The sequence below is a fragment of the Squalius cephalus genome (genome assembly GCF_949319135.1).
Source record: "Squalius cephalus genome assembly, chromosome: 11".
NCBI classification, from domain to species: Eukaryota; Metazoa; Chordata; class Actinopteri; order Cypriniformes; family Leuciscidae; genus Squalius; species Squalius cephalus.
Window position 1 is genome coordinate 12,282,820 of NC_137132.1, and position 27,148 is coordinate 12,309,967.

At 37.3% G+C, this 27,148-nt stretch overlaps 1 protein-coding gene across 1 annotated transcript in view; it reads left to right on the top strand.

Moving 5' to 3' along the window:
• The window catches only part of traf4a (tnf receptor-associated factor 4a), a 36,878-nt gene that overhangs the window by 2,145 nt on the left and 7,585 nt on the right, over nucleotides 1-27,148 (top strand). Inside the window, exon 2 of the mRNA XM_079884969.1 lies at nucleotides 23,642-23,693. Coding sequence (XP_079741095.1) covers nucleotides 23,642-23,693 — 52 coding nt within the window. The remainder of the gene's footprint in view (nucleotides 1-23,641; nucleotides 23,694-27,148) is intronic.

The window sequence follows — 27,148 nt, forward strand, 5'->3', positions numbered from 1 at the left end:
CTGACACCTTTGACCAATTTAATGCGTCATTGCTGAATAAAAGTATTCATTTCTTTAGAAAATCTTTCTGAACACAAACTTTTGAACAAGGTGAGTTATCTGGGCCTGACTTGGCCTGTGGGAAGCCAGTTGAATAGGATGTCAGTGCAAACAGATCACATTATGCCTTCATAAATGTTGCACACTAACATAATATCTTTGTATTTATATTTAGAAAGTTGACAGATTATTGTATCATGCCAACACTAATATCCGGACACAGCAGAGAAACATGAGTTTCTTGTCATTTTTTTTGATATACATGATCAATTCAACACTGAACAATTGCAACAAAGGCACAATACGAGTCACAAAGATCTTATCTAGTTTTTCCACATATCCAAACAGGTTTTGTTTCTTTCCTGTCTGCATGTTGTGGAGTGTCAACAGAACTTGTGCTGATGCTGTGGTGAAAGATAAGAGGTTTCAGGTCAGGTTTGCATCTCGTTCAGATTACGGTGAATGCAAAGTCCACTATAGATAGACACTCATAGAAACTGAATTTATCATGTACGTTTTTGGATATTGGGAGGAAGAAGGAAGCACATGATGTATTTTGCCTAAGGCTCTGTGTGTTTATGTTTGTACTATTCCCAGTAAACCTCTTTCCTCTCACGCCTACATAGGAGAACGATTCTTTTAGAACGCTATGAAGCTTTGCTCAGTTTTATTTTCTCAAAATTGCTTGAGATAATACAAATAAAAGATGTTTCATGTAAGACTAAATGAAAGCAGACAATGCTTATGAGTCATTGGGTCATTAGTGTGTCACTGGGAAGAAATCCGATCTACTTCTCTTTATAAGTAACCTTTTTTCTTTACCAACGTATGTCACCAGCTAATGAGTGACTTTTTAACACTAGTTAAAGCTACGATTAAAGCTACTCGATTAAGCATTTTTTTAATGGGACTAGAAGCACAAAATGCAGTTTCTTTTTGAGAAAGGTCTTTTGAGAATTCGAGAAGTGATTTGCATTAAAACTACAATAATTTGAACCTTTAAATTGAATTTAAATCAGTGGTTCACAACCAGAGGGCCGGGGCCCACTAGGGAGCCTTAACAAATTTCCAAGGAGACCTCAAGATTACTTAAAATAAAGACTGGTGCCCACTGTATGGTTTATAATAGTATCTTAAGATTGTTGCTTGTCAGACTGTATGAACGTGATCCCCGCTGTAAGCCATTGTAGCCACTGTAGGATCTCAGTTGTCATTAATGTCAGACTGTACGACAGTCAAGACGCGTTAAAAACGGACGCACGCACGCACGGAAACTCATATGGAGTTTTATATCATCAATCCATGACATGTTCGGTGACTGAGCTGCATTACATGCGCGATTTAGGGTGTGTTCACACTTGTAGTTCAGTTCTCTTGGTTAGTTACTCCTTATATGCTTAGCATTCATTTTCAACACAGAATCTAAAGGCATAGGGAAGGGACTCGTGAAGAGCTTATAAAATGTGTAAAGGAGTCAAAACAGCGGTAGGAATCCCTCCGTCACACACACAAACGAAGATTGTGACGTGGTTCTGATGCCTGTACCGAACCGTGATGTTCAGCATCACGTCTATGATGAGAAAAAACAAGTATGCTTGAACATTCTGTCTATTTTAGGGTCGCATCTTGTGACATCATGTTGGGTTTTTGGTTCGTTTACATGTCTTTGGTCTGTGTTGCATTCATGTTTCATTTGAACCGCGCCAGAGTTTGTTTGGAAGCAACTTTTTAGCGGTCTTGGTCCACTTGTTTGGTGCGCACCAGTGTTCGGATGGCAGCGTTCACATTTATTCAAATGAACTGCACTAACAGAGCAACCGCAACAGATTTAGTTTTAATCGAACGACACACGCCAAGTGTGAACACACCTTTAAATGGTGGCTAGCAAACAAAAATAATTTTGATCATGGCTTGTCTTGAAAAGAAAAATGTAAAAAAGCGAAGACTATGTGTGTGGAGCAAGTGGTGGTTTGTGGTTGTCTCACTAATTGTGTCATCCGGTTCTGCGCTCCTTTTGGGTTTTGATTTGACGGTTGTCGTTGGAGAAGTCACACTGCAGGACTGTGCGTCAAATCTTCTGACACTGACAATTTCATCTGAGGCAAAATTTGATCGCAATGGTCATTGATCTGCTGTCGGCGAACATGTCCAACTAGCGATCAAGACTTCAGGTTTTGGCCTAGGATTAGAGGATTTTTTTAGGATTCGTAACATTTGTCTCAGACGGCCAAATCGTGGCCAAAATCGTTCAGTGTGCATCCAGCTTAAGACAAAACAAGACCAGTATTGGATACCTGGATATAGGAGGTAGATTCATTTTAAAAGTGTGATTTATAGACCTGGAAATGTCTTGTAAATTCTTAAAATGTTATATGAATTTATTAATTTTTTTTTTGTCATGCTATCACTGGTGGGCCTTGGAGTCAAAAAGGTTAAGAACCAATGATCTAAACATTATATTAAGCATTACTTGTTAAATTATTTTGACGTGGATGTTTAAATCATGGTCTATAAGTATTGTGATGATCAGAATCACACACATGGCAGATCATCAGGATAAGTATGTGCTTTATTGACATTGCGTGATAACCGTGTGTTTACTTCTTCTTTGTTGTGTACAGTACACATTCAAAGTTATTCCATCCGTTATTTCAGTCAGCCTCTGATCAGTTCAGACCTGCCGTCACTTTGGGAAATGTTGCCATATGTGCAAGGATTTACATGGGTTATGCTCTTGCACAACAAAATCCCAACTATGATTCACCATCTGCTGCGTTTTAACCATTATTGGAAAAGGGCCTCCAGCTACTTCAGGTTGAGTCTCACGCTACATGTACACCTATAGACTTGCCCTGTAAAACTTGATTCAGGTCTGAATCTGAAAGCATCGGATTTGTCCCATTCATGGCAACACGCTTTGACTGTTGGCTATTTGTGTTGTAAATGGAGCGTGTTTCCGCTGAAGAAGGAATGTGTAAGGAAGGCGGTTGTCTCAGAAGACCTAATCAGAGCTGGGAGGGTCAGGAGGGGCCGACCCACAGGGTTTATCACTCCGGCAATCAGCTCAAGTCACATGACCGTGACGCTAATGCAGAGTAGATGAACCTTGAACTGAGGGCATTTGGTTCACCGGCATAACACAAAAGAAGTTCTCATAATATGGGCTAACATCTCTGAATGCACACAAGGGCACCCTTAATGTCATAAATCAATGGTTTAGACTAGGCAAGTCAAAAGCGAGTCAAATAAACTCTGGAATGTTATCATTTGGTGCTTTGTGAGATAACGGTTATTGGTTTGTAGTCTTTTATTCAAGCTTTAGCTCTGTTTGTTTTGGGTCTGAACTTTTTGTGTACATATTCTGCTCATAATACACATTAGGTGTGTCCCAATTCACATACTACTCTGCTGTTTTGTACTGTAAATAGTGGAAGCAGTGATTTTAAAATGAAAATTCCAACAATTAAAATTGCACTTCAAAAACCAGGGTGATGCACCTAATTAACTGAAAAAACAAAGTGTGTGGAATGTTAGACACAAGTTCATTCACTCAACATTCGCAGCTTTATTAGCTGAGATAGCTTTATCAGCATACATAGCGGAGAAGGAGCCCAGCTAGCAAAAAGTCGTCTATTAGACGTTGAATAGACGTAAATCTTCAACATCTAATTACAACTTTTCAACGTTGAAAAAGGTCGATCTTCAACGTCTTGATGGAATATGTAAAACTCTTTAAATTTATTCGAGATAATAATGAACATGGTTTGGTAGTTTGTTTTTCTCCGTTATTTTAGCATGTATAACAGACTTATCCTGTCTTAGATTATCAGTTGAAAACATGTGGTATCATAGATGATCAGTTGAAAACACGAAGACAAACAGTCCGGCCGAAACTACTTTCACGTCGAAATCACGTCGAAAACCAGTCCAAGGCGGACCGACTTATTTTCAACCATATTTCAACGTTGAAAGACGGTAATTGTTTACTGGGAGGGCTATCTCCATGCTGGGCAACAAACTAGCTGTCTGAATGTCATACACTACTAGACTAGAGAGTTGAGTACTGTGTGTATGCCATTTGGGACAAAACTGTCAATTCCTGTTGCATTTGATGTTAGCATGTGTACGCTAACAATGTTTATAGTACACGCAAATAGAGTAGGCAGTTTAAACTAGTCAGTTTTTAATTCAATTGGCCTATTTTTATCGTTACTTTTTGATAATAATTTTTTTTTTTTTCTAGTATGCAGCATTTCTCTATTTCTCTATTTATTTTTCTTACCATTTTTCACAGGATTGCCTTCTCAGCAGTAGATAAACATGATGGTTATTTAGAATTTGGCCGAAACAAAACCTTTTGGAGCAGTCTATGAAGCTATGTTGTCTAGGTAGGCAGCTCAGTAGGTTTTAGAACATTAAGACGTTTTCCATCAACGATTTGCTTCTCTTGCTGCTTTGCACAGCTTCGGGTGACCCATTAAGGTAATCCAAAATCCATATTAAAGTGTTAATTTTATAAAATTGTATCTATTTATTACAATAAAGGCCGTTTCTTAAAATGAGTTAGAAATCTCCACTTCAGGAGCACTTGTTACAGAAGGGTTTGTTCATATACTGTATTCAACTGATTTATATAACATTTTATTCCTAAAATTATTCGGTTATCAGTATTTTTTTGATATATGGTGATATCATCTGACATCTTTTTTTCTGATATAAAGAAAGACATCCAAAATCTCCTCTGTAAAATTCTTTATTGTAATATCTCAACAAAATTAAGAAGATTGAATCTGGCTTTAGCCAATGTTTAGATTTCGGATCTGGAAATGCATGCAACTTAGTATTTAATTAGAGTTGAACTACCCTTATTTGTATATTTAAACATAACATTTTAGAAAACTTGAAATACAAAAACAATTGTCTTAATGTATTGTGATTAATCAACTGGGAAAGTATGGTGATAGCTAGTATTAGTTCAAATTTCTACCATATTCACCTGTAGTATCTTGCCTTATAAAAAGGCATGCATGACAAGGCTGCCATTCAGAAGCTACTTGTATCCAAAGAAAGTACAGAAGGTGAATATCCTGGTGCAAGGAGCACAAAACCTTAGCTTCAGTTTTCACAGCCTAATTTTCTCAAACAGAATGTCTTTTTTCATAGAGAATCTGAATAGAGTTCTCTGTGTCTTCTATTGAACTCAAGCCCTCCTGCGTTCTCTTGAGAGCTGATGGTCTGTAACATGTGCACACTAAAGCCTTGCAACGGAAGGATGGGTTTATTCGGGGTAGAACAGGGTAACGGGTGACGGGCAAAGTGGGAAAAGAAAGATTGACTTCTTTCCAGCCAGGGCCATCTGTGTGAACAACATCTTTTTTACATTAAAGCTCAAATGAATTGCCCTCTGTCTATTGAGATACAGAAAGGAGCCTCTTTGGCCTGTCCCAGATAGTGAGAGGTTCTTTGAGGAATGGGAGATTTAGAGGAAGCATTGGTGCCCAGCTCTGAGAGGAAGCCAGACTGGGTATGACAGCTGGGAGTCTGCATCCCCCCCTCAGGATTCATGCCATTGAGTCAGATGAATAGTGACTGGGCATCCTCTCTCACTTCCTGCACGGCCTCATCAAAGACCCTCACATCCTCTCACAGGTGCCACTGGTCATAAGTCATTTGTTGGCTGGGTCCATGACAGATAAGATAAGATCCAAACACTTTTAAAAGAAACGTTTACATTTAATGAGTCAAAAAATGTCATGTAGTGCAACCATCAAGTAAAAGTAATCATATACGGTATTTTATTTTCACCTTGAATTTAAAAAAAATCATAAATATCATCATTTTTTGGGAGATTATTTAATATTTTAACAGACTTATTGACCTTAACACTCTATGATACAATTTCCTGTTTTTTTTTTTCTGTATGCTGATCACACCACATGACTTGACAGACAGTTTTTCAATTTTAATGAGCATTGTAGCAGTTTTGTTAAAATATATTTTTGTTGGATTATGCCAAACTACTTAGCAAGGTTTTCTTATCAAGAATTTAATTATTTTAATAAACCTTTTTTTTTTTTTTTCATTATGATATCAGGAAAGTTGCATCACAATGACCTTTTTGACTTTATGCCATCAAGAAAATGAATTCTTAATATAGAAATGAAAGACATGCTCATATTTTAAGGTAAAAAAAGTATCAGAAATGATTACTTCATAAATATTACGTATTTTTTAGAGTCATGCCACATGACATTTTACAGCCAGAACTTAGCATGTCTTTTCATAAAAAGGTCAAATTATATGATATTTTAAGAGACTTATTGACCATGCCACGTGGTCACAAGAGTCAGCAGGGGTGTATTCAAGTCATTGTGTGTATGAATTGAAAATCTTTTTTTTCTCCATAGTTATGTATGTTAGTCGCTCCACTTGACTTTGATTTGGTGGGAAAAAGTTTTTCAAATATTAATAAACAAATTTGTTATTTGTATATTTTGTAAAATATTGTATAGTTTTTACTAAGAAATAATAAGATAATGCCAAACTACATAATGTTTTCTTATTAAGAATTGTATTCTTTTAATAAAGCTTTTTTTCTTCATTCAAATATCAGGACACTTGTACCTTGATATTTTGAATTTATTAATATTGAAATGAATTTTAATTCATAAATTAAAAACATTTTCATCATATGATTTTCACATAACTTTCATAACTTTAAAAATAAAGCTTCCAAAAGTTTTTTATTTATTGTTGTTGTATTAATTCCATGGAAGAACCATTTTTGGTTCCCCAAAGAAACTTTCAGTAAACAGTTCTTGAAAATAACCGTTTTTTTTTTATGTGAAGAACATCTTAATAATCTAAAGAACCTTTTTCCATTTAAAAAAAAAACTTTTTTTGGAATTGAAAGTTTCCATGAATATTAAATGTTCTTCACGGAACCGCTGATGCCAATTAAGAACCTTCATTTTTAAGAGTGTACATAGTTTTCTCCGCTGAAAGTCTTTGTTTTGGTGTGAATGAACTGAGATCAGGTCTTGGCTGAGTGATGTCATAGACATGAGTCTTTAGGGATGTTGTTATGAGTGCAGTGGACCTCAGCTCCAGCTGTAAACGGGACGTTCTGGAGTTAAAGTTCTCCATCCCTTCCACACAGCTGCAAGCTGGCGAAGGGTGAGGCTGTTATTATCAATGCATTTCATTTAAATGTTTTGCATCAGCGCTTCTTTGGTTGAAAGTCCCTTAAGGGTTCTGTGTTAATTATCATCGTAGAGGGTGTTATTAGGAGCTAAAGGAGGTTCAATGAGGGCGACACAAAAAGTGGGCGAGCTCTTAACATTCCTGACTGGATTTTCTGCCCCATTCAGATGTCCATCGTCTGCAAGCGCATAGACAACATTCCTTTGTGAAAAACCGTGGTGCTTGACGACCTGGGACGCTCAGTGATATTAGTGAGGGGTTCATTAACAAAGTCGATAGAGGTGTTCGTGGGGATCCAGGACTTGCCCGGGCATGCATATTTGAAGAGAAACCAAATAATCATACCTTTACTCCCCTTGGGAGCAGATACGCAGGGAACTATTTCAGTTATGCAGTACAGCAGTTTGTCACTCACGCCATACATGCTGAGGCCAGGTTGCTCTAACCTAGACCTGCCAGAAGCTGGCATGCCTCAAACAATAGCTAATTTGTGATAAGACAAACATCGCTATTACTATTGCTTATAGTTGGGAAATGAAAAAATCTCTAACACTAGGTATTTATATGCCATCCTACTCTATGTGCAGTGGATGTGATTGATGCCTTAAATTGTGTGCTGTTATGTTTCATGCTGTCAAGGTAGTAGACTTATGATTTATGGCTGGTGGATGATAAAACTCATTGAAGGGGGTCTGAGATAATATAAAGTATTGTAGAAACTTGACAGTGGGCTCATTTGACTTAGCAACCCATAAATCCCTAGGGACCAAACCACATAGAAACACTCTAAGGCCCTGTTTACACCTGGTATTAAGATGCGTTTTGGTTGATCGGATCACAAGTAGGCCTACATGAGGGAGACACATTCCCGTTTACACCTGGTATTTTAATCCGTCTCTTTTGTCCACTTTCAACCACTTCTGTCCTGATTCCTTCGAGGGGAGGGTCTATGGGCAGGTAAATGTATGTTGTTGTTTTTCCAGATCTTTCGACCTAATGGACAAAATAAGCTTACGCCCAGAGACGATGGGAAAAACATACGGAGAGCATCAGCTTTAGTTTCTGCAATGACATGCCGAACGCTATGAGTGCGTGTTAGAAATCAGGAATTGTGAGAGAACATTGTGCTTGGTACGTGTTTCGTCTTCAAACCAAACTTGGGTCTTCAGCCGACAAAGTTTAAATCCCGTCTGGCTAGTGCTCTTCCCATAATGTTTACGCATTAGGTCAGTATGCAGAGAGTAGGTGGTCTTTTGTGGCTGTCCCAACACATTTGATCACATGAGTGTCTACATTACGAAAGCAATCCAGTCTAATGCTTTTTTGACTACCTCTGAAAGTGGACAAGCTCAAAACATTTTAGACCCCGTTTACACCTGTATTTAGCGTCATCCACTTGTGATCTGATTGACCAAAACGCATCATAATACCAGGTGTAAATCCAGCCTAAACTGGTTTGCTGGTCTTAATTGGTCTCCTATAACCTGGTCTGTTGGCTAAATTGAAATGGATTTTTGGCATTTTTCAGTTGGTTATTTAAATAAAGCTTTAGCAGGTCTCTCAATGGAAAAATCTAGTTTTAAGCAGTCATATATATTGTGTTGAGGATTGCACATTCTACTCTGTTTCACATGTACAAATCTATTTTAAGAGAAATTGTTTATTTTACTTCTTTTATATAAATTCAGTGAAGTGCTTCGTTGAATGTCCCCTCGGCTGACAGGTGGTTGAAGGTCATTTAAAGCATCTAGATGCAATTAGTTTCTCTCGGCTGAATTATTCTGTGCTAATGCAAACCTCTAAATCCCAGTCGCATCCGGTTCTGCACACGCAGCTTGTGTGTTTTTCATTTTGCTGTAACTCCATCATGCCTTATCCAACGAGTAACATGGTTTAATCAAAACTGAATGCATTTGCCTGGGCTCTGAAGGGGGCTCAGACAGCTGAGAGACCACTGGTGTGAGAATGCTATCTGTTGTGTAGTTGACAGGCAGGCATGTGAAGAATCTGCTGGTGAGCGAGCAGCTGGGGTGGCCAGATCTTGAGGAAGGAGGTGTCTCTCGCTCCGAGGGCACCTGTCTCAGTGAAAGGCTCTCTTGTAGAGTGCAACAGGTGTTGGCAGAGCGGTTAAGCTCTTCGGTTAAAGCGTACACTCATTCGCTGTTATTGACTGTCAATTCCGGAGGCCGGCCGGATTGAAGGTCACAGCCATTGGTTCCCCTTTGTGAAAGAGGCACTGTGATCGCTTCCTTCCTGCCCTATCCTGCGCAAATCCGCTCTATATAACAGCTCAAAGATGCCCTTTCAGTTCCAGCATGGCACGTTACCCTCATCTCGCTCCCCTGGCTTACTCTCAAATGTGTCAGGGCAACACAAACTCGCGCTCCCACGTCCTAACCCGGCTCTAAACTAGTGACACTGATTCTATGAAAGAGGACTGAGAAAGCCACTTCCTCATTTTCAAGGCCAGGCGTGTTGGTCGTTCTTTTCCCTGGAGATGAGAGAGATGTTAAAGAGCTCATTTTTGGAGAATTTAATGTCCTTTCGTCTCTTTTTTGGCTTTTGAAAGGACAGACAACATCATTCTGTGGTAAAATATTGTTGCGTAATGACCACTGTATAACCGTATATAATTGACCGCTGTCCCACACAACCGATTTTCTACATAGTTGTGCTAGTATCACTTTCTTGCATAATATAATTTAAACTCAAATCAATATTTATTTATTTCGCTAGTCAGTTCATTTATTTTTTCAGTATGCTATTTATTTATTTATATATTCATTTATTTATTTATTTATTTATTTTTACCCATTTTTATATTTGTAATGATTTATTGAAATTATACCATGATGTGACAGCCTGAAATGACCTTGTCATGTCTTTTTTGTGATAATATTTTCTTGACACAAGTTATTAAAATATTAATAATAATAATATAACAATATAATAATAATAATAATAATAATAATAAATAGTTAATTAATATAAATTGTCATATTTTATTTTAAAATATTTGAATATCCTAATATATACATTTTTTATGTCTTAATTGTTATTATATTAATATGAATTTAAATATTATTTTTTAAAACTCCTTGACTATTTTTAAATATGTATTACTTAATAAAAATATTATTTAAAGATTAAAAATAAAATGTACTTTTATTTCATTTTGAACTCTGTTTAAAACGGTTTTACTACCTTGACGCTTTTAATGTCCCACGAAAATCGTTGGTTGTATACTGAATGTAAATGCATTTTTATTTATATGTCTTGTTTATTTGTGGTATGTATGTAATGTATGTATGTTATGTATGTATGTATGTATGTATGTATGTAATGTATGTAATGTATGGCATGTATGGCATGTATTGTATATGTATGTTTGGTAATACATTGGTGCAAAAAAAATTGGTCGTGTCATACATATTAATATGTGCAAAAAGAACACCCCATCATTCAAAGGGAACGGCAAGGCAGAGCCTATGTGGGAGAGAAAACGAGAGGATTGTGTTTCCGCTCCATGTGAGGGTACACTGCGTGCGTTGTGGGATGATGGCGAGCACAGGAGTTCTAGCATGTTCTTATCAGCTACATGAGTGCACATCTAGCTTCCTAACAGACTCGCCGCTCCCTTACACACACACTCACACACACACACATACACACGCCTCTCTCTCCGGCATTAAGAGCCTCACCTTCACCCCGTTACCATGGCCACTGAAGTTCCGGGCCTAGCCAATCGGTGGCACCGCTGACAAGTGAGGCGCACACACACACACACACACACAGCATCCCTGATGAGGTACTGACGAGCCGCCCTCTCTGCTTTCTCTGACTGTCTCCCTCTAATCAATGAACTCAAATTATAATTACATAATCCTCCTACATAGGGAGTCACTGGGTTTAACATTGGTTTTCAAACTTTTTGAAGTCAGGAACTCCGAGACAGGCGGAGAACGCTCGGGAGGTGTTGTCTCGGGACGCTGGAGGTGACTCATCCCGTATTAGGTGCGTAGTTTGTGTCCACCAGCACGCGGTGACTCAGACAGCCGATAACGAGGGTAAATTCTTTTGCTTTCACAAAGCATTTCACCCACTTTCCAGTCACTTTTACCGCTGCATTATAAACATCGCTGTCCGTATCTGCAGCCGCAAGTGGATATTTTCACCCACTCTTTCAGAACGGTTCTTGGTCACATGAGGAAATGCATGGTATAATTAGACTGTGTAACTGTGCTATTGGGGTGTGGTTGAGTTTTTCCCTGGAGCGTCTATGGAGTTGAGCTAAATCAAGCCTCCCACACAACACGTATATTCATTTATTCTTTCAGCACCTGGTACTGTACACCGTCTCATGCATAGACGCACAATAAAGAGCTCTGTCAGTCAATGGCGTGTCACGCTCAAGTCTCGCCTAAGAGATAATAGTTCATTTACAGTTTATTCAAGCCATCTTTTGTGAAGCTCAATACAACTCGACTCAATGAGAAGAAGCTTTGTGTTGATGCTTAATACATTCACTCACTGGATGACAAGGCAGCTATTTGTTTTTATTCACTCTCTAAACGAGCCAAAATGCAGCATTATGAAGAGCTGATGATAAGTGGAATATGTACGGTGAAAATAGATATCAAATAAATAGATGCTGAGCTCATAGATATACAAAATCGGTTATTTTTTTCTGATTTCTTTTTTTAGTTTATGCTACTCATAAAGAAAATCTGATACATTTACAGTAAGCCGTTATCACTGAAAATCTTTTTTTGCCTTTTCAAATTAGCAGAGTAACAGGAGAGGAAAGAGATATTGAGAATGATAAATTAATAGTTTTATTGGCACCCCTGATAAATATGATCAAAGATGGCTGTAAAAATAAATCTGCATTGTTTATCCTTTTGATCAAAAAAATCACAAATAATTGAACCTTTCATTGAAGTAAATGAATTGAAAGTGGGGGGGAAATCACATTATGAAAAAATGTTTTTTCTCCAAAACATGTTGGCCAATAATTATTGGCACCCTTTTATTAAATACTTTTTCCAACCTCCTTTTGCCAAGATAACAGCTCTGAGTTTTCTTCTAAAATTCCTGATGAGTTTGGAGAACACCTGACAAGAGATCAGAGGTCATTCCTCCTTACAGAATCTCTCCAGATCCTTCAGATTCCCAGATCCATGTTGGTGCTTCACCCCACTCATCAGGTCAGGGAACTGGGATGGCCATGGCAGAAGCTGGGGGTACTTTTTATCCCTGTTTGCACCAAACATAATAAATGAATAAATAAATTGATATTTTATTAAAAAAGAAACTGTGGAGTGATTCGGAAGACATGAAACTAGTGCAGCTATAGAAAATGAATTGCTTGGTACAGTGGTCAATTATATAGTTTAGTGATCATTATGCAACAATAATTTACCACATAATGATGTGACTGACCAGTCAGAATCAAGTATTTTAGAGAGTCATGAGTCACTGTTGTGCTCTGAGGAGGGAAAAGTATGTCCTTTGCTGGCTAATGACCGATATTTCTGCCTGATAATATTCATTGGCCGGGATTATCTGTCCTGTTCCACCTGCTGTCATGGTAGAACAGCGCATGACATTCAGGAAGGTAATCCACCCATCCTAAGGATTATCACGCTGCTAATTTGCCTGTAGCGAAGCCCAAGGGTGTGGAGTCTGTTTTGTGTCCCCAAGTCTTGATAGTTTTTCATTTTTCAGTACAGAAGCCAGCCTGGAGTGTGAGGCGATGAACGGAAACTGTGTCAAATTTCATTACTTCTATTTTATGCTACACACAGTATTTTAAAGTGCCGCTTCACTGTGTAGACTAAAAGGAATTGATCAGGAACAAACACGCAGATCATTTGATATGCACGCTCATATTTGCTGGTGTCTCTTTATATGATCATAATCTCCAATTGCATTAGCTCCTTTATCTTTTGGACCCAACAACAAAGTCGAGAACATTTAGAGCTGGCCATAAGCTTCATATCTTACACCCAGAGCTCTGAACTTGCTCAAAGGCTCTCAAACTTACTTTTCTTCCAAAATAAACCCTTTGAATTTATCAAGCTGTTGCGAGATTATCCAACAGACATTATCAGCTTGTTCTTGGAGCTTCTCATTTTAATGAATTATGTATTCATCCCAGAATGAGCTGCGAGAGCTTACTCTTTTGCATCTAGCCCCATAGCCATCTAAAAACCCGGACCTTTTTCAGCATCGGGCCTATCGAATGAGAAGGGCAAGATGGGCTCGCCGCTGGAAGATAAGCTAAGAAACAGCTAATCCTGCAGTCCTTTATGCTTATACTTTCCCTACTAATTTCCACATCATTGAATTCACAATCCTTTCGAACTGTTAAGGAGCTTTTTAATTCCGACTGGCTTTGTCTTTGTCATGTGCATTATGTCAGTTTTAAACTTTAATCAACCCCTCAAAAGCGACAGATGTGATGTGAGAATTTGGCCTAAATGTCATTTTCATGAATTAAATGCTTTGTAATTAATCATTTATCACATTCAGGGCTTCATAAGACTTCGCTTGACAGCTTTCAAACGTGTGTCCACCCACTTTATCTCAATCCTATAGAGACCTTAGTCAGAATGGACTCCATATCTAATTTGGCACTAACAAAATCAAGATAAAAGCAAGAGACAATATAAACATGTCACATTTGTGTATGCCAAATTATTTTACTGCGATAATTCCTCACAGTTTCATTGTTTACATGTGAAGCCAGAGATTACAAAATGGGAATGAATGATTCAGACCGACTCATTTGAATCATTTAAAAGATCCAACTCAAGAGAATGATTCTTTCAAAAATAGGAAATCACTACTTATCAGGGCAGATCAGGGTTATTATTGTTAACTAAAACTATAAAAACCATTTTTGTTCATTGAAATAAAGTTGAAACAACTTTTGAAAACTAACTGTATTAAGTTTGAATTGAAGGACTAAAATTTCCAATTGAAAATAAAAATAAACTAAAACTGAAATAAAAATAAATTCAACTTAAAAAGTAATATTTACAAAAAGCAAAATCTAATAAAATTTTTTTTTAAAGCACACACAATTAAAAAAATAATAAAAAATATAAACTAATTAAAAAAAAATTAATAGAAAGTAAATAAATAGTAATAAAATAACACTGGTGAATGTCTGAATAACTTAAATTTACTAAATAACTATTTTGGGCTGCTCTTCAAACAAAGTTTAAAGGAACAGTTCACCCACAAATGTTTGACTGACTTCTGTGGAACATAAAAGGAGGTATTTGAAAAATGTCTGGTTTTTCTTTCATACAATAAACGTCAGTGGAGTCCCTTGTTGTTTTGGACCCCAATGACTTTCATATCATATACAATAGTTGTACATACAAAAATATATCTTCTTTTGTGTTCTACAGAAGAAAGACAGTCATACAGGTTTGACGTCATTTCTGAGTGAACTATCCTTTTTAATATAGTGCATGAGTCATAAAGAACTACTTTGATACATATATATATATATATATATATATATATATATTTTATTTTATTTTATTTTATTTTATTTTTTATTTTTTTAAGCCTCAGTCCTCATTTACATTCATTATTTTGACCAGATCATTGTTCAAAAATCATCTTTTGTGTTCCACGGAAGAAAGAAAGTCAAATGGGTTTGTTATGACATGAATTCTCATTTGTGGGCGAACTATTCCTTTAAGACTTCATTTATCCTCAGGAGAACTGCTGTTTTCTAGTGTCTTAAATCTTAGGATTAACATAAAACTAAGTCATCCATCAGATGTGCTGGTTATCCGTCCTCTCAGTATCTGGGATTAGTGTGACACTTCTTTAATATCTTCTGTTATTTTTAGAGCCGGATTCCTCTGACCCCGTCAAAGCCTTCCTTGTGCCCCGTCTTACCCGATCGTGATAGTTAGCGACACGATGACCTTTGACAGCGTTAAAAAGGGGGATCACCGAGGCACATCAAAGCGCTTTGGTGCGTATGGACAGTGTCTCTTTTAATAAAGCTGTCAGCACAGAAGTCATGCGCTTGCGTTCTTCAGGAATTTATAGCGTCGCTGCTCGCTGCCTCCCCTCAAAGCATTTGCCTTCTCATGGATGAACGTTCAGCAAACATCTGCCCTTTACCGAGGAAGCTAAAATTAGACTTGCCGTCTGTAATTAAACAGCAAAAGCAGCCTGTCGGAGGAACTTTGTTTGCCATTCATGCCATTTTTCATGATTGTGCGCCAGCATGTACATATGCATATGTAGGAGGGAGAAAGAGAGATGCAAACAAAGAAAGTGACAGTAAAACGAGTGGGAGAAAGCTGAAGAAAAGGAGATGACATTTCGAGTGAACATCAAAAGCAGAGGCTGTGGCCGTTTCACATCTGCACTTGACTGTAGCTTTTAGCACCTCTACACGGGCCGGTGTCTCCTTCTCACATGTGTGCAAAGTCTAATGGAGAAACACTCCTCAACCACTTTGAACATTCACTTATGAGATCAGGCTCTCCCTACTGCTCTTTCAAGTCACCATCAAAGCTCACCAGGAACCATTATACGCGATTGACACCTTTCATAGGCTCACCACTTCCAAGTCTAATGCCAGGCCCCATTTACACCTGATTTTAGCATCTGTCGGTCTCTCTCGGGGATCTGATCAGGTGGACCGCACTAGGTCGGATGTGTCTTGTGTGTCACATCACATTTACAGTGTGCTCTGTTACACCAGTTTGTCACTGAAGGATTGTCTACTTATGTAATATGCAATAATTGTGCCAAAAAAACTAGTCCAGGCTAAATGAGAAAACAATAGTTTAGTATATAATATTATTAATAATAATAATAATAATATTTCTTTATATTATATTTTGATGTTTATTTATTTAAATTATTTAAAATGTAATATATTGTATTATGAAAATGTTAAATGTAGATTAGGTTTAAAAAAATTACAATACATTTTTTTTATTATATTTAAAATGTTCAGAGTTACAATTTGAGTGAAAATTTAAAAATATATATTTTAATAGATTTATATTTTTTCCATTACAAGTTCTATTTTACATTTTCAGAATTACAATTTGAGTGAATATTTAATATTATTCTCATAAGGTTTTAGTTTTTGAGGATGTCCTTTTACTTTAATTGCAAGAGCACTAAATCTGCATGAACTCCACAAGTGTGACATGATTATGAATGCTACAAATTTGCATATTTGAATCTACAAACCTACAAATAGTGCAGAATCTTGCAGAACTGGACATGCAGGTTCTGCTGGACTGGGATGATGGCAGGGGAGGTAAACGCATGGCATCTCCATCAGGACTAATAGAAGCCGCTTGGCCTGGTGCAGATCATTTAATGAGATGGAATTGATTTTCCTTTGCTTCCCTTATGCATCTGTACTCTAACCAATTACATAAAAAGACTCCCTGAGTGAGCTTTTGCTCTTGAAACCTCTTACAGCTACGTTCAGATGTTGAATTCAAGGTTAGGATGCCCCTAGAGTGGCCTTGATATATTTTGCTACACTCTGGTGCTCCCTAAAAAGCAATTCATGCATTCAAAATTCATTTTATTCATTCACATTCAGTTCAAATTTACCTGAGCTCCTGCTACCTGGATACTGTTGTTGTCATTCCTCTAATTGTGGGTATAGATTTAAGTGTGGATTGTCATTGAGGTCACACAGTATCATGATTGACTGTGGTTTCCATTATAGTCAGCAAGGCAGAAAATATCTTTTGCCATTATAGTGTATGAGGATTAGAGGCCCTTCAAATGTTCAGTCACTCATCTAGTTGCACAGACATGCTAAAAGCATGCTGATTAACTTATTGATAGACGCACAAAAGTCGAGTGTAGTAAAAAAACAGTTGGGACTTGGGACTTTAGCAGAATATGGAGGTTTGGAGTACTTTTATTTTCACAGCGGCTCTCCTACCTTTACTGTTTAATGATGCCTGTCTCCTCCAGGCATCCTCATCATTGCTGATGGATGAAGTATATTAAGCTCTAAACTTAAAAAAACCTTCCCATCAAAGATTCTGTCTTCCACTATCCTCATTCTGTCACATATTTTTCTAAAGTACACTTCAAGCCATCGGTATGAATAAGAACAGTTAGCACATTTCTTGTTCTAGATAATCTTTGTATATACAGTATAATCAGAAGTTGTCTGCATATTATTATTATTATTATTATTATTATTATTATTGCAGAAAAATGTCAGGAACACGTGAAAGAAAGCAGTGCAACAATTCCTTAGTGTCTTTATAAAAATAAAAATATAATAATAATTATTATTATTGTTGCAGAAATATATCAGGAACTCAGGAAATAAAACAATGAAACAATTCCATAGCATCTTAATAATAATAATAATAATAATAATAATATACTGTATGTCAAATCTTTAGGAGTAGAGTAGCGTATAATTGGCCTCAAAACTAACAAAGATGGACTAAGCGTATGTTTATACAACAATGATGTACTAAGATGAAATAAAAACGCAAAAGTTTTCCTTTCCGTTTTTCGCGTTAACGTTGTCAAAGCTATCCCCGTTCCCAAGGATCTGCAAAAACAACTAAAAACGCTGTATTATTCATGCCAGGCCAGTAGTTGGCGATGTCACTTTGTAAAGAAGCACTACGAGCCTATAGGCTGAACAAGTAATGTGCAAATTTGCGTTTTTGTAGTTTACATGCTGATAACGGTCTCTTTTTCAAAAACCTGCACTTTGTATCCCATTTTCAAAAGTTTGCATTTTCAGGCCCCCAAAACGCTGTTGTCGAGTAAATGAACGGCCAAACGCATAAAAAGTTTTCCGTATTTAACGTTTTTTTTAAACGGTGTCGTGTCAACGGCCCCTCAAAGCCTTTAGGAGTAAATATATCTGTTTTAAATAACTATTATTATAATGTAGATTATGTTAGTAATATGATATTCCTATAAAAACTGATATTTTGCTAACCTTTGAATACGGAGGGACTGTGTGAATCACAGATGGCTTGTCTCAACAATGTCAGAGGAGTGATGAGAAAAGTGTGGAGAAAAACTGAAGGGTTTTGCGTAAGCATGAACCCGTGTGACCCATGATGCTACTTGTCACATAGCAGCACAGAATTTTGACAGGTTGCTGCCCACCATCGGAGTTGTACCAAGACACCACCACACACTTCCTCTGAGTGCGTCATCATAAATGTACAGTTGATTCAGCTTCTCCACGCACAGGATTTGCATTATGAGTGCATATTAAAGCAATGTTTTGTATCAAGGTCAAGATTATTTGACTTGGCTATTGTAAATTACATGAATAATGCCTAGGACATTCAATGAAAAGGGTAGGCAGCAGTGAGTGAGTATCAGTTAAGTACTGGTGTTAAGTGCTCAGCCCCTGCTGTGTTGTAAACCAACAGACATGGTGGATTTATGATGGTCAAGCCCTCACAATCTAAAAGCGGTCACGGCGTTGTGCTGACCTGAGCCCGCCTGCGGAGGTTTGTGATCTTCACAGTCAGGTGGGTGGAGTGATCTGATGCACCATTGTCCATCCTAAATGTCAAGTCGGAAACTTCACAGCCTTTTCTGTGCTTTTTCACTTTGTTAATAGAGAAAGTAAAGAGTGAACGGGAGATAATTGGGAAGAGAGAGCAGGAATGAGATCACAGGGAGGAACTTAATCTGCATATCTGGTCAAATCTGGTAAATAAAGTCACATTTGAGGTAAAGTCACAATTACTAGAAACAAAGTCGCAATTGTGAGACATAAAGTCACAGTTACAAGAAAAAAGTTGCAGTTGGAAGATCTGAAGTGACAAATAAAGTGATAATAAAGTCGCAAATGTGAAAAAGATGAGAATTAATTACCGTAATAATAAGTCAAATAGATGCAGTTGCGCGATCTAAACTGACAATCAAGAAATTAAGTGAGAAGTATGAGAAATTAAGTCGAGTTGCAAATGTGAAAAAGGGAAAACAATGAGAAATAAATTCGCAATTACGAGAAATAGTCGCAAATCTAAAAAAGCTGCAGTTGTGCGATTATAAAGCCACATTGTGAGATATACGGCTGCAATTACAAGAAAGTCCCAATTGTGAGGTATAAAGTGAGAATTATAAGAAATATAGCGATGATTATGAGAACTTGCGAAAAATAAAGTGAAAACAAAATTTGCAATTACCAAAGTCACAAATGTCAGAAATAATGAAAACAATAAGCAATAAATATAAATGAGACAAATAGTATTACGAGAAAAAGTGTGAGATATAAAGTTAGATTGTGAGATATATTGATGAAATAAAGTCAGTCATTTTTTCTTTTCTGTTTTGACCATGAAATGGAAATGGAATTCATAGGAAAGTTAGCAGTGAACAACATAAAGATCTTTTGTAAGATTTGAGATATCACAGTTCTGGTTTCCTATATCCAAATGAACATAGAGTGCACATTTCAAGGGCAGAGATTCATTTAGCTGTCTTCAACCGTATTCAAGTGCACTTACTATTCATGTCTGTTGAATCCATGACTGTAGACCTCCATACAATTCTGTGACAGAAAGCGAGAGATGTTTCATCATAAAGAAGACAATCAGATTCGCTCTCAGCCTTTCTAAGGTTCCCTTTGTTGAGCTTTCTCTACAGTGATTGGCCACTTCCCGGTGGTCTGCCTGTCAAAGGCTATGTGGAAGGTGTGAGTGCAGTGTTGTGACGCCTGTCCTCATCTATATCACTTTGCTAACGGACGGCTTACTAATCTGACCTGTGGGTCACGGCAGATATTTTAAGGAGCTTGGGAGGCAATCAAGAATCATTGATGAGAAGTGAACAGCTCTGTTAATGCTCCACAGCTGACCCTAATGTGCCTATGGGATGTCGATGATGTTCGAGGAGAGATCAGAGGGCTGTAGCTCTGTGTTAGGTGAAGGGGGACAGACATGAATATATATTAGCCTGCAGGCACTCTCGTCTGCCCTGCTGTTACAGCACATGGGCCTTCGTCTCGATTGGTCGTCTCTCTAGCAGAACATCTGTCAGGCTAGCCTGCGTGCTGGAGGAAACTGAGCTTTCACTTATTTGACCCATTGGTGCAGTCAAGTAACTTAAAAGCATATTGTGTCTGCCATATTACATTACATTATTATATTACATTACTGTTGAAAGTGTTTTTGAAAGAGGTCTCTTCTACTCACTAAGGCTGCATTTGTTTGGTCAAAAACAGTCAAATCAGTAATATTGTGAAATAGTATTGCAATTTAAAATAACTGCTTTCTATTTGACACGTCACATGATCCTTCAGAAATCATTCTAATATGCTGATTTGGTGCTTGAGAAACATTTCTTATTATTATCAATGTTGAAAACGGCTGTGCTGCTTAAAATATTAATGAATCCTTGCTGAATAAAATGATTTGTTTCTAGGGCTGTATTTAGAAAGCAATTTTGATAAATATCTTTCAAGTATTTCAAGTGAACACATTAACTTTGACAGTCCTCAATGTACAGTTTCCACTGACATTTTTTTTGTATGAGGACCGTTGAAATTTTATATTATGTGCAAGCGTGAATACGATTTTTATGTTTGGTCTGGGACAAAATTAGGGCGACTAAGTGATGGCCGAATTTTCATGTTTAAGTGAACTATCCCTTTAACTCAAATCTGTCAAATCAGCACTCTTTGTAAAGTTCAGAGAATCCATGTGAGAGGGCTTTCAAAGCACAGAGAAGGGGCCAAGCATCAAGGATTTTGAAGTGTTTCTTTCATACTTGCTTCAGCATTGAAAATGAAATGCATTGGCTGATGTTGTGCTCCTTACGCTAACACTAATAAAGCACTGAAGCAGAATGATGAGTCTTAACAAATGAGTCAGTACCTCAGAGTCAATCCGAATTAGAGGCGTTCAGCAGATGAATGCATAACTGCTGGGTTTCTCTTCCTCTCTGGAAACAATCGGTCTGACAAGTCATTTATTTACACGGTAAAAAATAAGAGCATCCAGTTTACCGTCCCCACCTCTCTCTCTGTCTCATATTTGTTTATCAGTCAAGGGGCAGTCCTCGGCTGTAAATCAGAGCGCATCTGAAAAGCTGAACAGTCCCAATGGAACCGCATTGATGGTCTAGTAATATATTCCAACATCCATTTGCATTTGTAGGTCTGCCTCTGGTGGGTAATTGATTGACCTTTTTTTTGTTAAAGCCTGTTGTATTAATTGCAGCCCTACTGACACACTGACCTTAATGGATGTTTCTGTCGTCACCTGAGGCGTTAAACCCTTTCCATCTGGCCCCCAATCAGCCCGGGACAGTCCACGTCATGTGACATCATTCTTATTATTTTAGGTGAACCATCAATGAATGGAGATGTTGTGGCTTTTGTAGCTGTCTCATTTGCTATTGCTAGCCTCTGCGAAACTGCTGAAATTGCGAAATTGAAAAAAAATTATAATAATAATTATAGAAGAAAATATAATAAAAGCTTATTCAAAATATTATTAAATACTGTAATGGCAGTATAGAAATAATGCTAAAATAAAGCTGGTATGTGGCACATTCATAAGCACAGTTTAACGGCCTCTATATACTGTCTGTTGGCAGTAACAGGCAGTTGAGGGGCCATATTAACACATCTCTCGGGACCGCTTCCACAGATGGTCCTTTTGGATTCTTTTTATGTAAATAACAGTGCTGTACAGTAGGACACAATGACACACACACCTCCCCCTGCGCCATCACTGCTATCTGCAGTCACTTCCATTATTTACCATGTGAATATTTCATGGTGACATCAGTGTTCTGGACGTCCAATGCTGCCAGAGGGGCCCCGCTAATGAGGCACGACGCCCCTCTCAGCTGGTCGCCTCACAGCCGGGCTAAATCTCATGTCTTCCTTTTTCTTCTTTATGTCCCACCACAGCGTCTTTCTCTCTGGCTCCTTTTGGCGTTGTTGTAAGCAGTTTACAACTAGGGTACATAATTAACCTTCATCCTTGTAAAAAAAAACTTGGGAGTGGTGGCGAACAGCCCAGATTAGGGCACTCCTCCAGTCAGACAGAAAGGCAATGTTTAGTGGTGCTTGCCAAGGCATGACTCACTATTACTGGTGCGCATACTTAAAGTAAGGGATTTGAACAAACCCCTAATCCTAAGTATTAGACTTCAGTGTGTAAATCATCTTGCACTGTTTGTACTACGGACATGAGTAGCGGTAATTTTTTTTGTCCCATCTATTAATTTATTTAAATATACTTTAAAATGCAATGCATGCATGCAATATCTTAAAGTCCCACTGAAGTGCCTTGAAACGCAGCATTATTCAATGTGTTGATGCAATTTCCACTGAAACAGGAAGACATTGCAGGACATATCGAGCAGCCCCTCCCCCCTTTTAAAATGGCCAATAGCGTTTTATTAACATCACAGCTCGACCAACTGATGATCTTTACAATGGAACAGAATCAACCCTGAACTTCAGCTGAACAACAGCCGAACTGCATAATTATCACTGTAAAGCTGCTTTGAAACAATCTGTATTGTATAAACCATTATATAAATAAAGGTGACTTGACTTGACATATGTGCCATTCACCATAGGAAATAGTAATTGTGTGAAAAACTGACCGATTTCAGCCACAGCTTCAGCATCTATTTATAGTGTAGGGGCGGAACGCTTTAGATTCTAGAGCATTTGATTGGACAGAAAATCTGAAGTGTAGAATGATGTCATCAAAATCATTGGTCCATATTTGCAGAAGTAAGAGACTGTAAGTTTTGAATGCTTATATCTTCTAAATGTGAATTCTGGCATTGTTTTGGAGCACTCTAGCTTATAGATAACCTTAAGGCTAACATATTCATACTAAAAGCCAAAAAAAACAAAAAAAAATTGGTGATGGGCATGTTTTTTTTTTATTATTATTATTTCTGTATTGAAATTGATTCTGTTTTATTTTTTGAGGTAATCAAATAAAAAAATGTATTATTATGTCTCACAGAGACAAAAATGACATCACAGAGGGACCCCTGCAGACAGTCCTGACTGTGTCAAGGTCAATAACTCTCTTAAAATATCAGCTAATTTGACCTTTTTATGACAGGACAAGGTTAGTTCAGGTTGTTAAATGTCCCCAAAAACTTGAACTGATTCATGAAATTTGTTTAAGAAGAAAAAACATTGGAAAAACATATTTTTTAAAAACTGTGTGTTGAAAAAATGATGTTAAAGATGTGTACACATATGTATAGAGGGAAAATATGTCAAATCAATTTAATTTCAGCTGCTTTCACACTGAATCTGCTGTTTATAACAACCCTGAACAGAATTATTTGTATCTGATTTGTTCATTGAAGATATTGAAAATATTTCCTTCTTTTCTTCTGTTTGCAGTGAGGGGGTCTTCAAGTGCCCAGAGGACCAGCTCCCACTGGATTACGCCAAGGTAGTAATGCACTCAGCACTAATCTCTCCTGCGTTCTGCTGTAGAACAGATTACAGTTCAATCTCCCACAGTCATTTACATCCCTGCACTATACAGTGGAGTTACAGGGGCCTCTTTCTGCTCAACTTTCCGTGAGTGGCTCTGCAAGTGTATGAAATACTAATGTGTCAACAATAGCAGGCTATGCTTGTGAGTCAGTGACTGCCCCAGGCGCTAACCCTTCGTCCACGCTTCTCAAACCACCCGAGTAATCACACTAATGAACTACCACAGGCCACTCGTTTCCCTGGGAATGTGGAAAGGATGGAATGAAGAAAGAAATGGAGATGACACATAGATTTGCTTGGAATATGACAGAATGTATTTGATGCTGCTTTAATGCTGCAGTGTGGTTTTTCTGCAGGGAATTGCAATATAGAAACCTAGGTTGTTTGGACAAATAAGAAGTCTCAACTCACACCATTGTTTTCACAATGATTAGAATCATTTAGCATGTTTAATTGGACATAAAATGTACATCAATTCAAAAACAAACAAAAGTCCATAAAATATGTTTTCTTTCTAGAACTAGAACGGAAAAAGTAAAGATCTAAAAATAAAAAAGATAGCATGATCATAAACTGTAACACTAGCCAAAGGGTGAGAGGAAGGGCAAAAAAGGATGCTGTGTTAAATTAAAAAATTATTTAAGGGTTAATCTTTTCATGAAGGTGTTACATATTAATACAGTAGCCTCCGCTGTAAAAAAAAAAAATTCAGTTTGGCAATTTTCTTCTGCGGTTTAGCTAATTTAGACCATGCCACATTAAAGTAGGAATTTCACTAAATCTTTAATCAAAATTTTGGCTAATGTTTCATTTTACCCTTACCCTGAGCTGAGAAGAGTCTGCAGTCTTTAAAGAGTCATTTTACTCAGGTGGTGCCCCAGAAAGTGAGATTAGGAAACCTCAGAGTTCTCCGGCAGATGATCAACATACTGTAGCTTGAATTTAACAACAGTGATTTTAAAGCTACTCTAAATCACTGATTGGCTGCCAGTGATAAAATACACAATCGTACACAAAATGCTTCACAAATCTTTTGTTGCTGATTTTAAATCAGTCTCTGTGTTTATTTATTTATTTATTTATTTTTGGTGTAAATTCATCTCCAACTTTCAGCCCTATTACTCTTCTAACATCTGAGTCATCTTCTCATGCAGTGCGTTTGACACGCTTCTGGAAGGGCACATGCACGGAGTTAAACCTGTTCTGTGTTGGAAAGAGCTTTAGCGCACTAATCCGTTGAAACTGTGATTTGCATGAAGTCAGGGGGATAACTCTACTCATCCTGGAAAGCCTGGAGTGCTGCAGGAGGGGTGTCTGATGCTCATGAGGCCTAAACACACAATTATAGCACAAGCAGTAATTTCTAAAGACCCGACAGCCGTCCAGTCGCCCACAGATTACCCATCCACCTCCGCAGGGCTGTTGTTCAGTGCTGTCTTTGCCTGTTTGAGGCTGGGTTCATGTCTCATTTGGTATACCTACTCTGTCAAAACTATAAAGTGAATAAGTACACTACCGTTGAAAAGTTTGGGGTCAGTGCTGCAATGTAATTTTGCAAAAGAATTTAATACTTTTATTCAGCAAAGATGCGGTAAATCTGGAACCCCATTATTGATAATGGTTAACAGTGACAAAGCGCCCTGAAGTTATCCAACTTATGCAAATTAGCGGCAGCACAATTCCGCATTTTTTTATACTGAAGATTTGCCTTCTTATATGTATTGTATTTATTCATTTATTTTTAATCTACAAATCTTCCAACAATTATCAGTTGTTGTGTGTATGACAGCATGGCACAGTTGCGAGAGTTTATCTTAGTATGCCAGAAAATCTGTCAATGAAAATGAATTTGTGTGTGTGTGGTTGGGAGGGTTAGGGGAGGCGGCTCCGTATGGGATGACATGGGTGGCGAACGGCCACGTCTTCAGTGCTGCCTCACGTGCTGTCTTAACACAGCAGATCTGTGTGTGTGTGTGTGTGTGTGTGTGTGTATGTAAATCCTGCCTGCAGCGGATTTGGGCTGATTGGATGGAGTACCGTCTCATCCTTCATCGACTTTATGGCTGAAGGGAAGATGCAATAGCCGCTGAATGCGACGTACACACACAGACGCACGTGTACACACTCGTTTCACGGGGCTCTAGTTGAGGCCATCCGTCTCCGTGAAATTGAATTTGATCGTGCAGCAGTGTATTTGTGTTTTTGACAAAACATTATTCTTTTCCCTGTCTCTCAAAATCCGTTTTACGCTTAGCGTGTTTTTTTCATGGTGTTTCATCGTTGTTTATGTAGAATAACAATATAAAAGCATCAATGCACAACTGACTATGAATGACTACAAAAGTGCAATTTAAACATATATTTAAAAAAAATTTAAGATATTGAAGAATTTTTTACTTAAATTTAGAAATCTAGATGGTCATCTTTCTTTAGAAATTAGGCTCGTTATAGATGATTATATATGAAATTTCACTTGAAAAATGATTATGGCAGCAGTAATTCATCAAATTATAATAAACTTATGGAAAGAGCATTATAACTAGATGTATATCTTCAATTTAGATGTTGTTAAGCCAATTCAGGTATGTGGTTTGCAATCTTGCTCTTCATTCCTCACAGATTTTGTGAGTATATTTGTTACATTTTGTTACCTAATTTGAATAATTTAATTATAAAGCGTTAAAACAACAGGAACAATTAATTTTTTGTGAATTTCCCCCGCAGTGTCAGTATTGATTCAAATTGTGTCAGAATTACATAAACTGGCTTAGTTTAATTAAATTTAACTTCAGACTAACCAAAACTCTAGTAAGTACATGTAGTTAATTGTACTAACTCAAATAAGTACTAAGTGATATTAATGTATCTACGTCACCTTAAAATAAAGTGTAAACCAGGAAAATTGCCGCAAAAAAGAAATGAAAATCTAAGTTAAAAGCGCAGATGAAAAGTTATTATACTTTATGTAAAGTATATGTATGTGTACTTTGTGTATACTTTATAAGTTATGTTATAAAGTTATACCTCAATCAAATTATATTTAGATTACTTATTTTATTATTATTGTATGTTTTTAATTATTATTTATTTGCATTTTGGTTTTCATCCATCTGTTATCCCAAAATCTGCATCTCTCTATACAGTCTTTCTTTAAATCTCCCTCTTGCTCGTTCTCTCTCGTCCACCGTCATATGCCCCTAATGCTGATTGGCTAAATATAGCTTACCCCACTTTTAACTAGATGAACACTCAGGCTTTCCACACATTAACAAAGAAAACACTGTACAATGAACAGAAAGAACAGAGGGTTTGAATACACACAGGGATAATTAACGGAACAAGAAACGGGTGTGTAACTCAATCAGAAACTATGGAAATAAACTAGTAAAAAGAACTCAGGCAAACGGT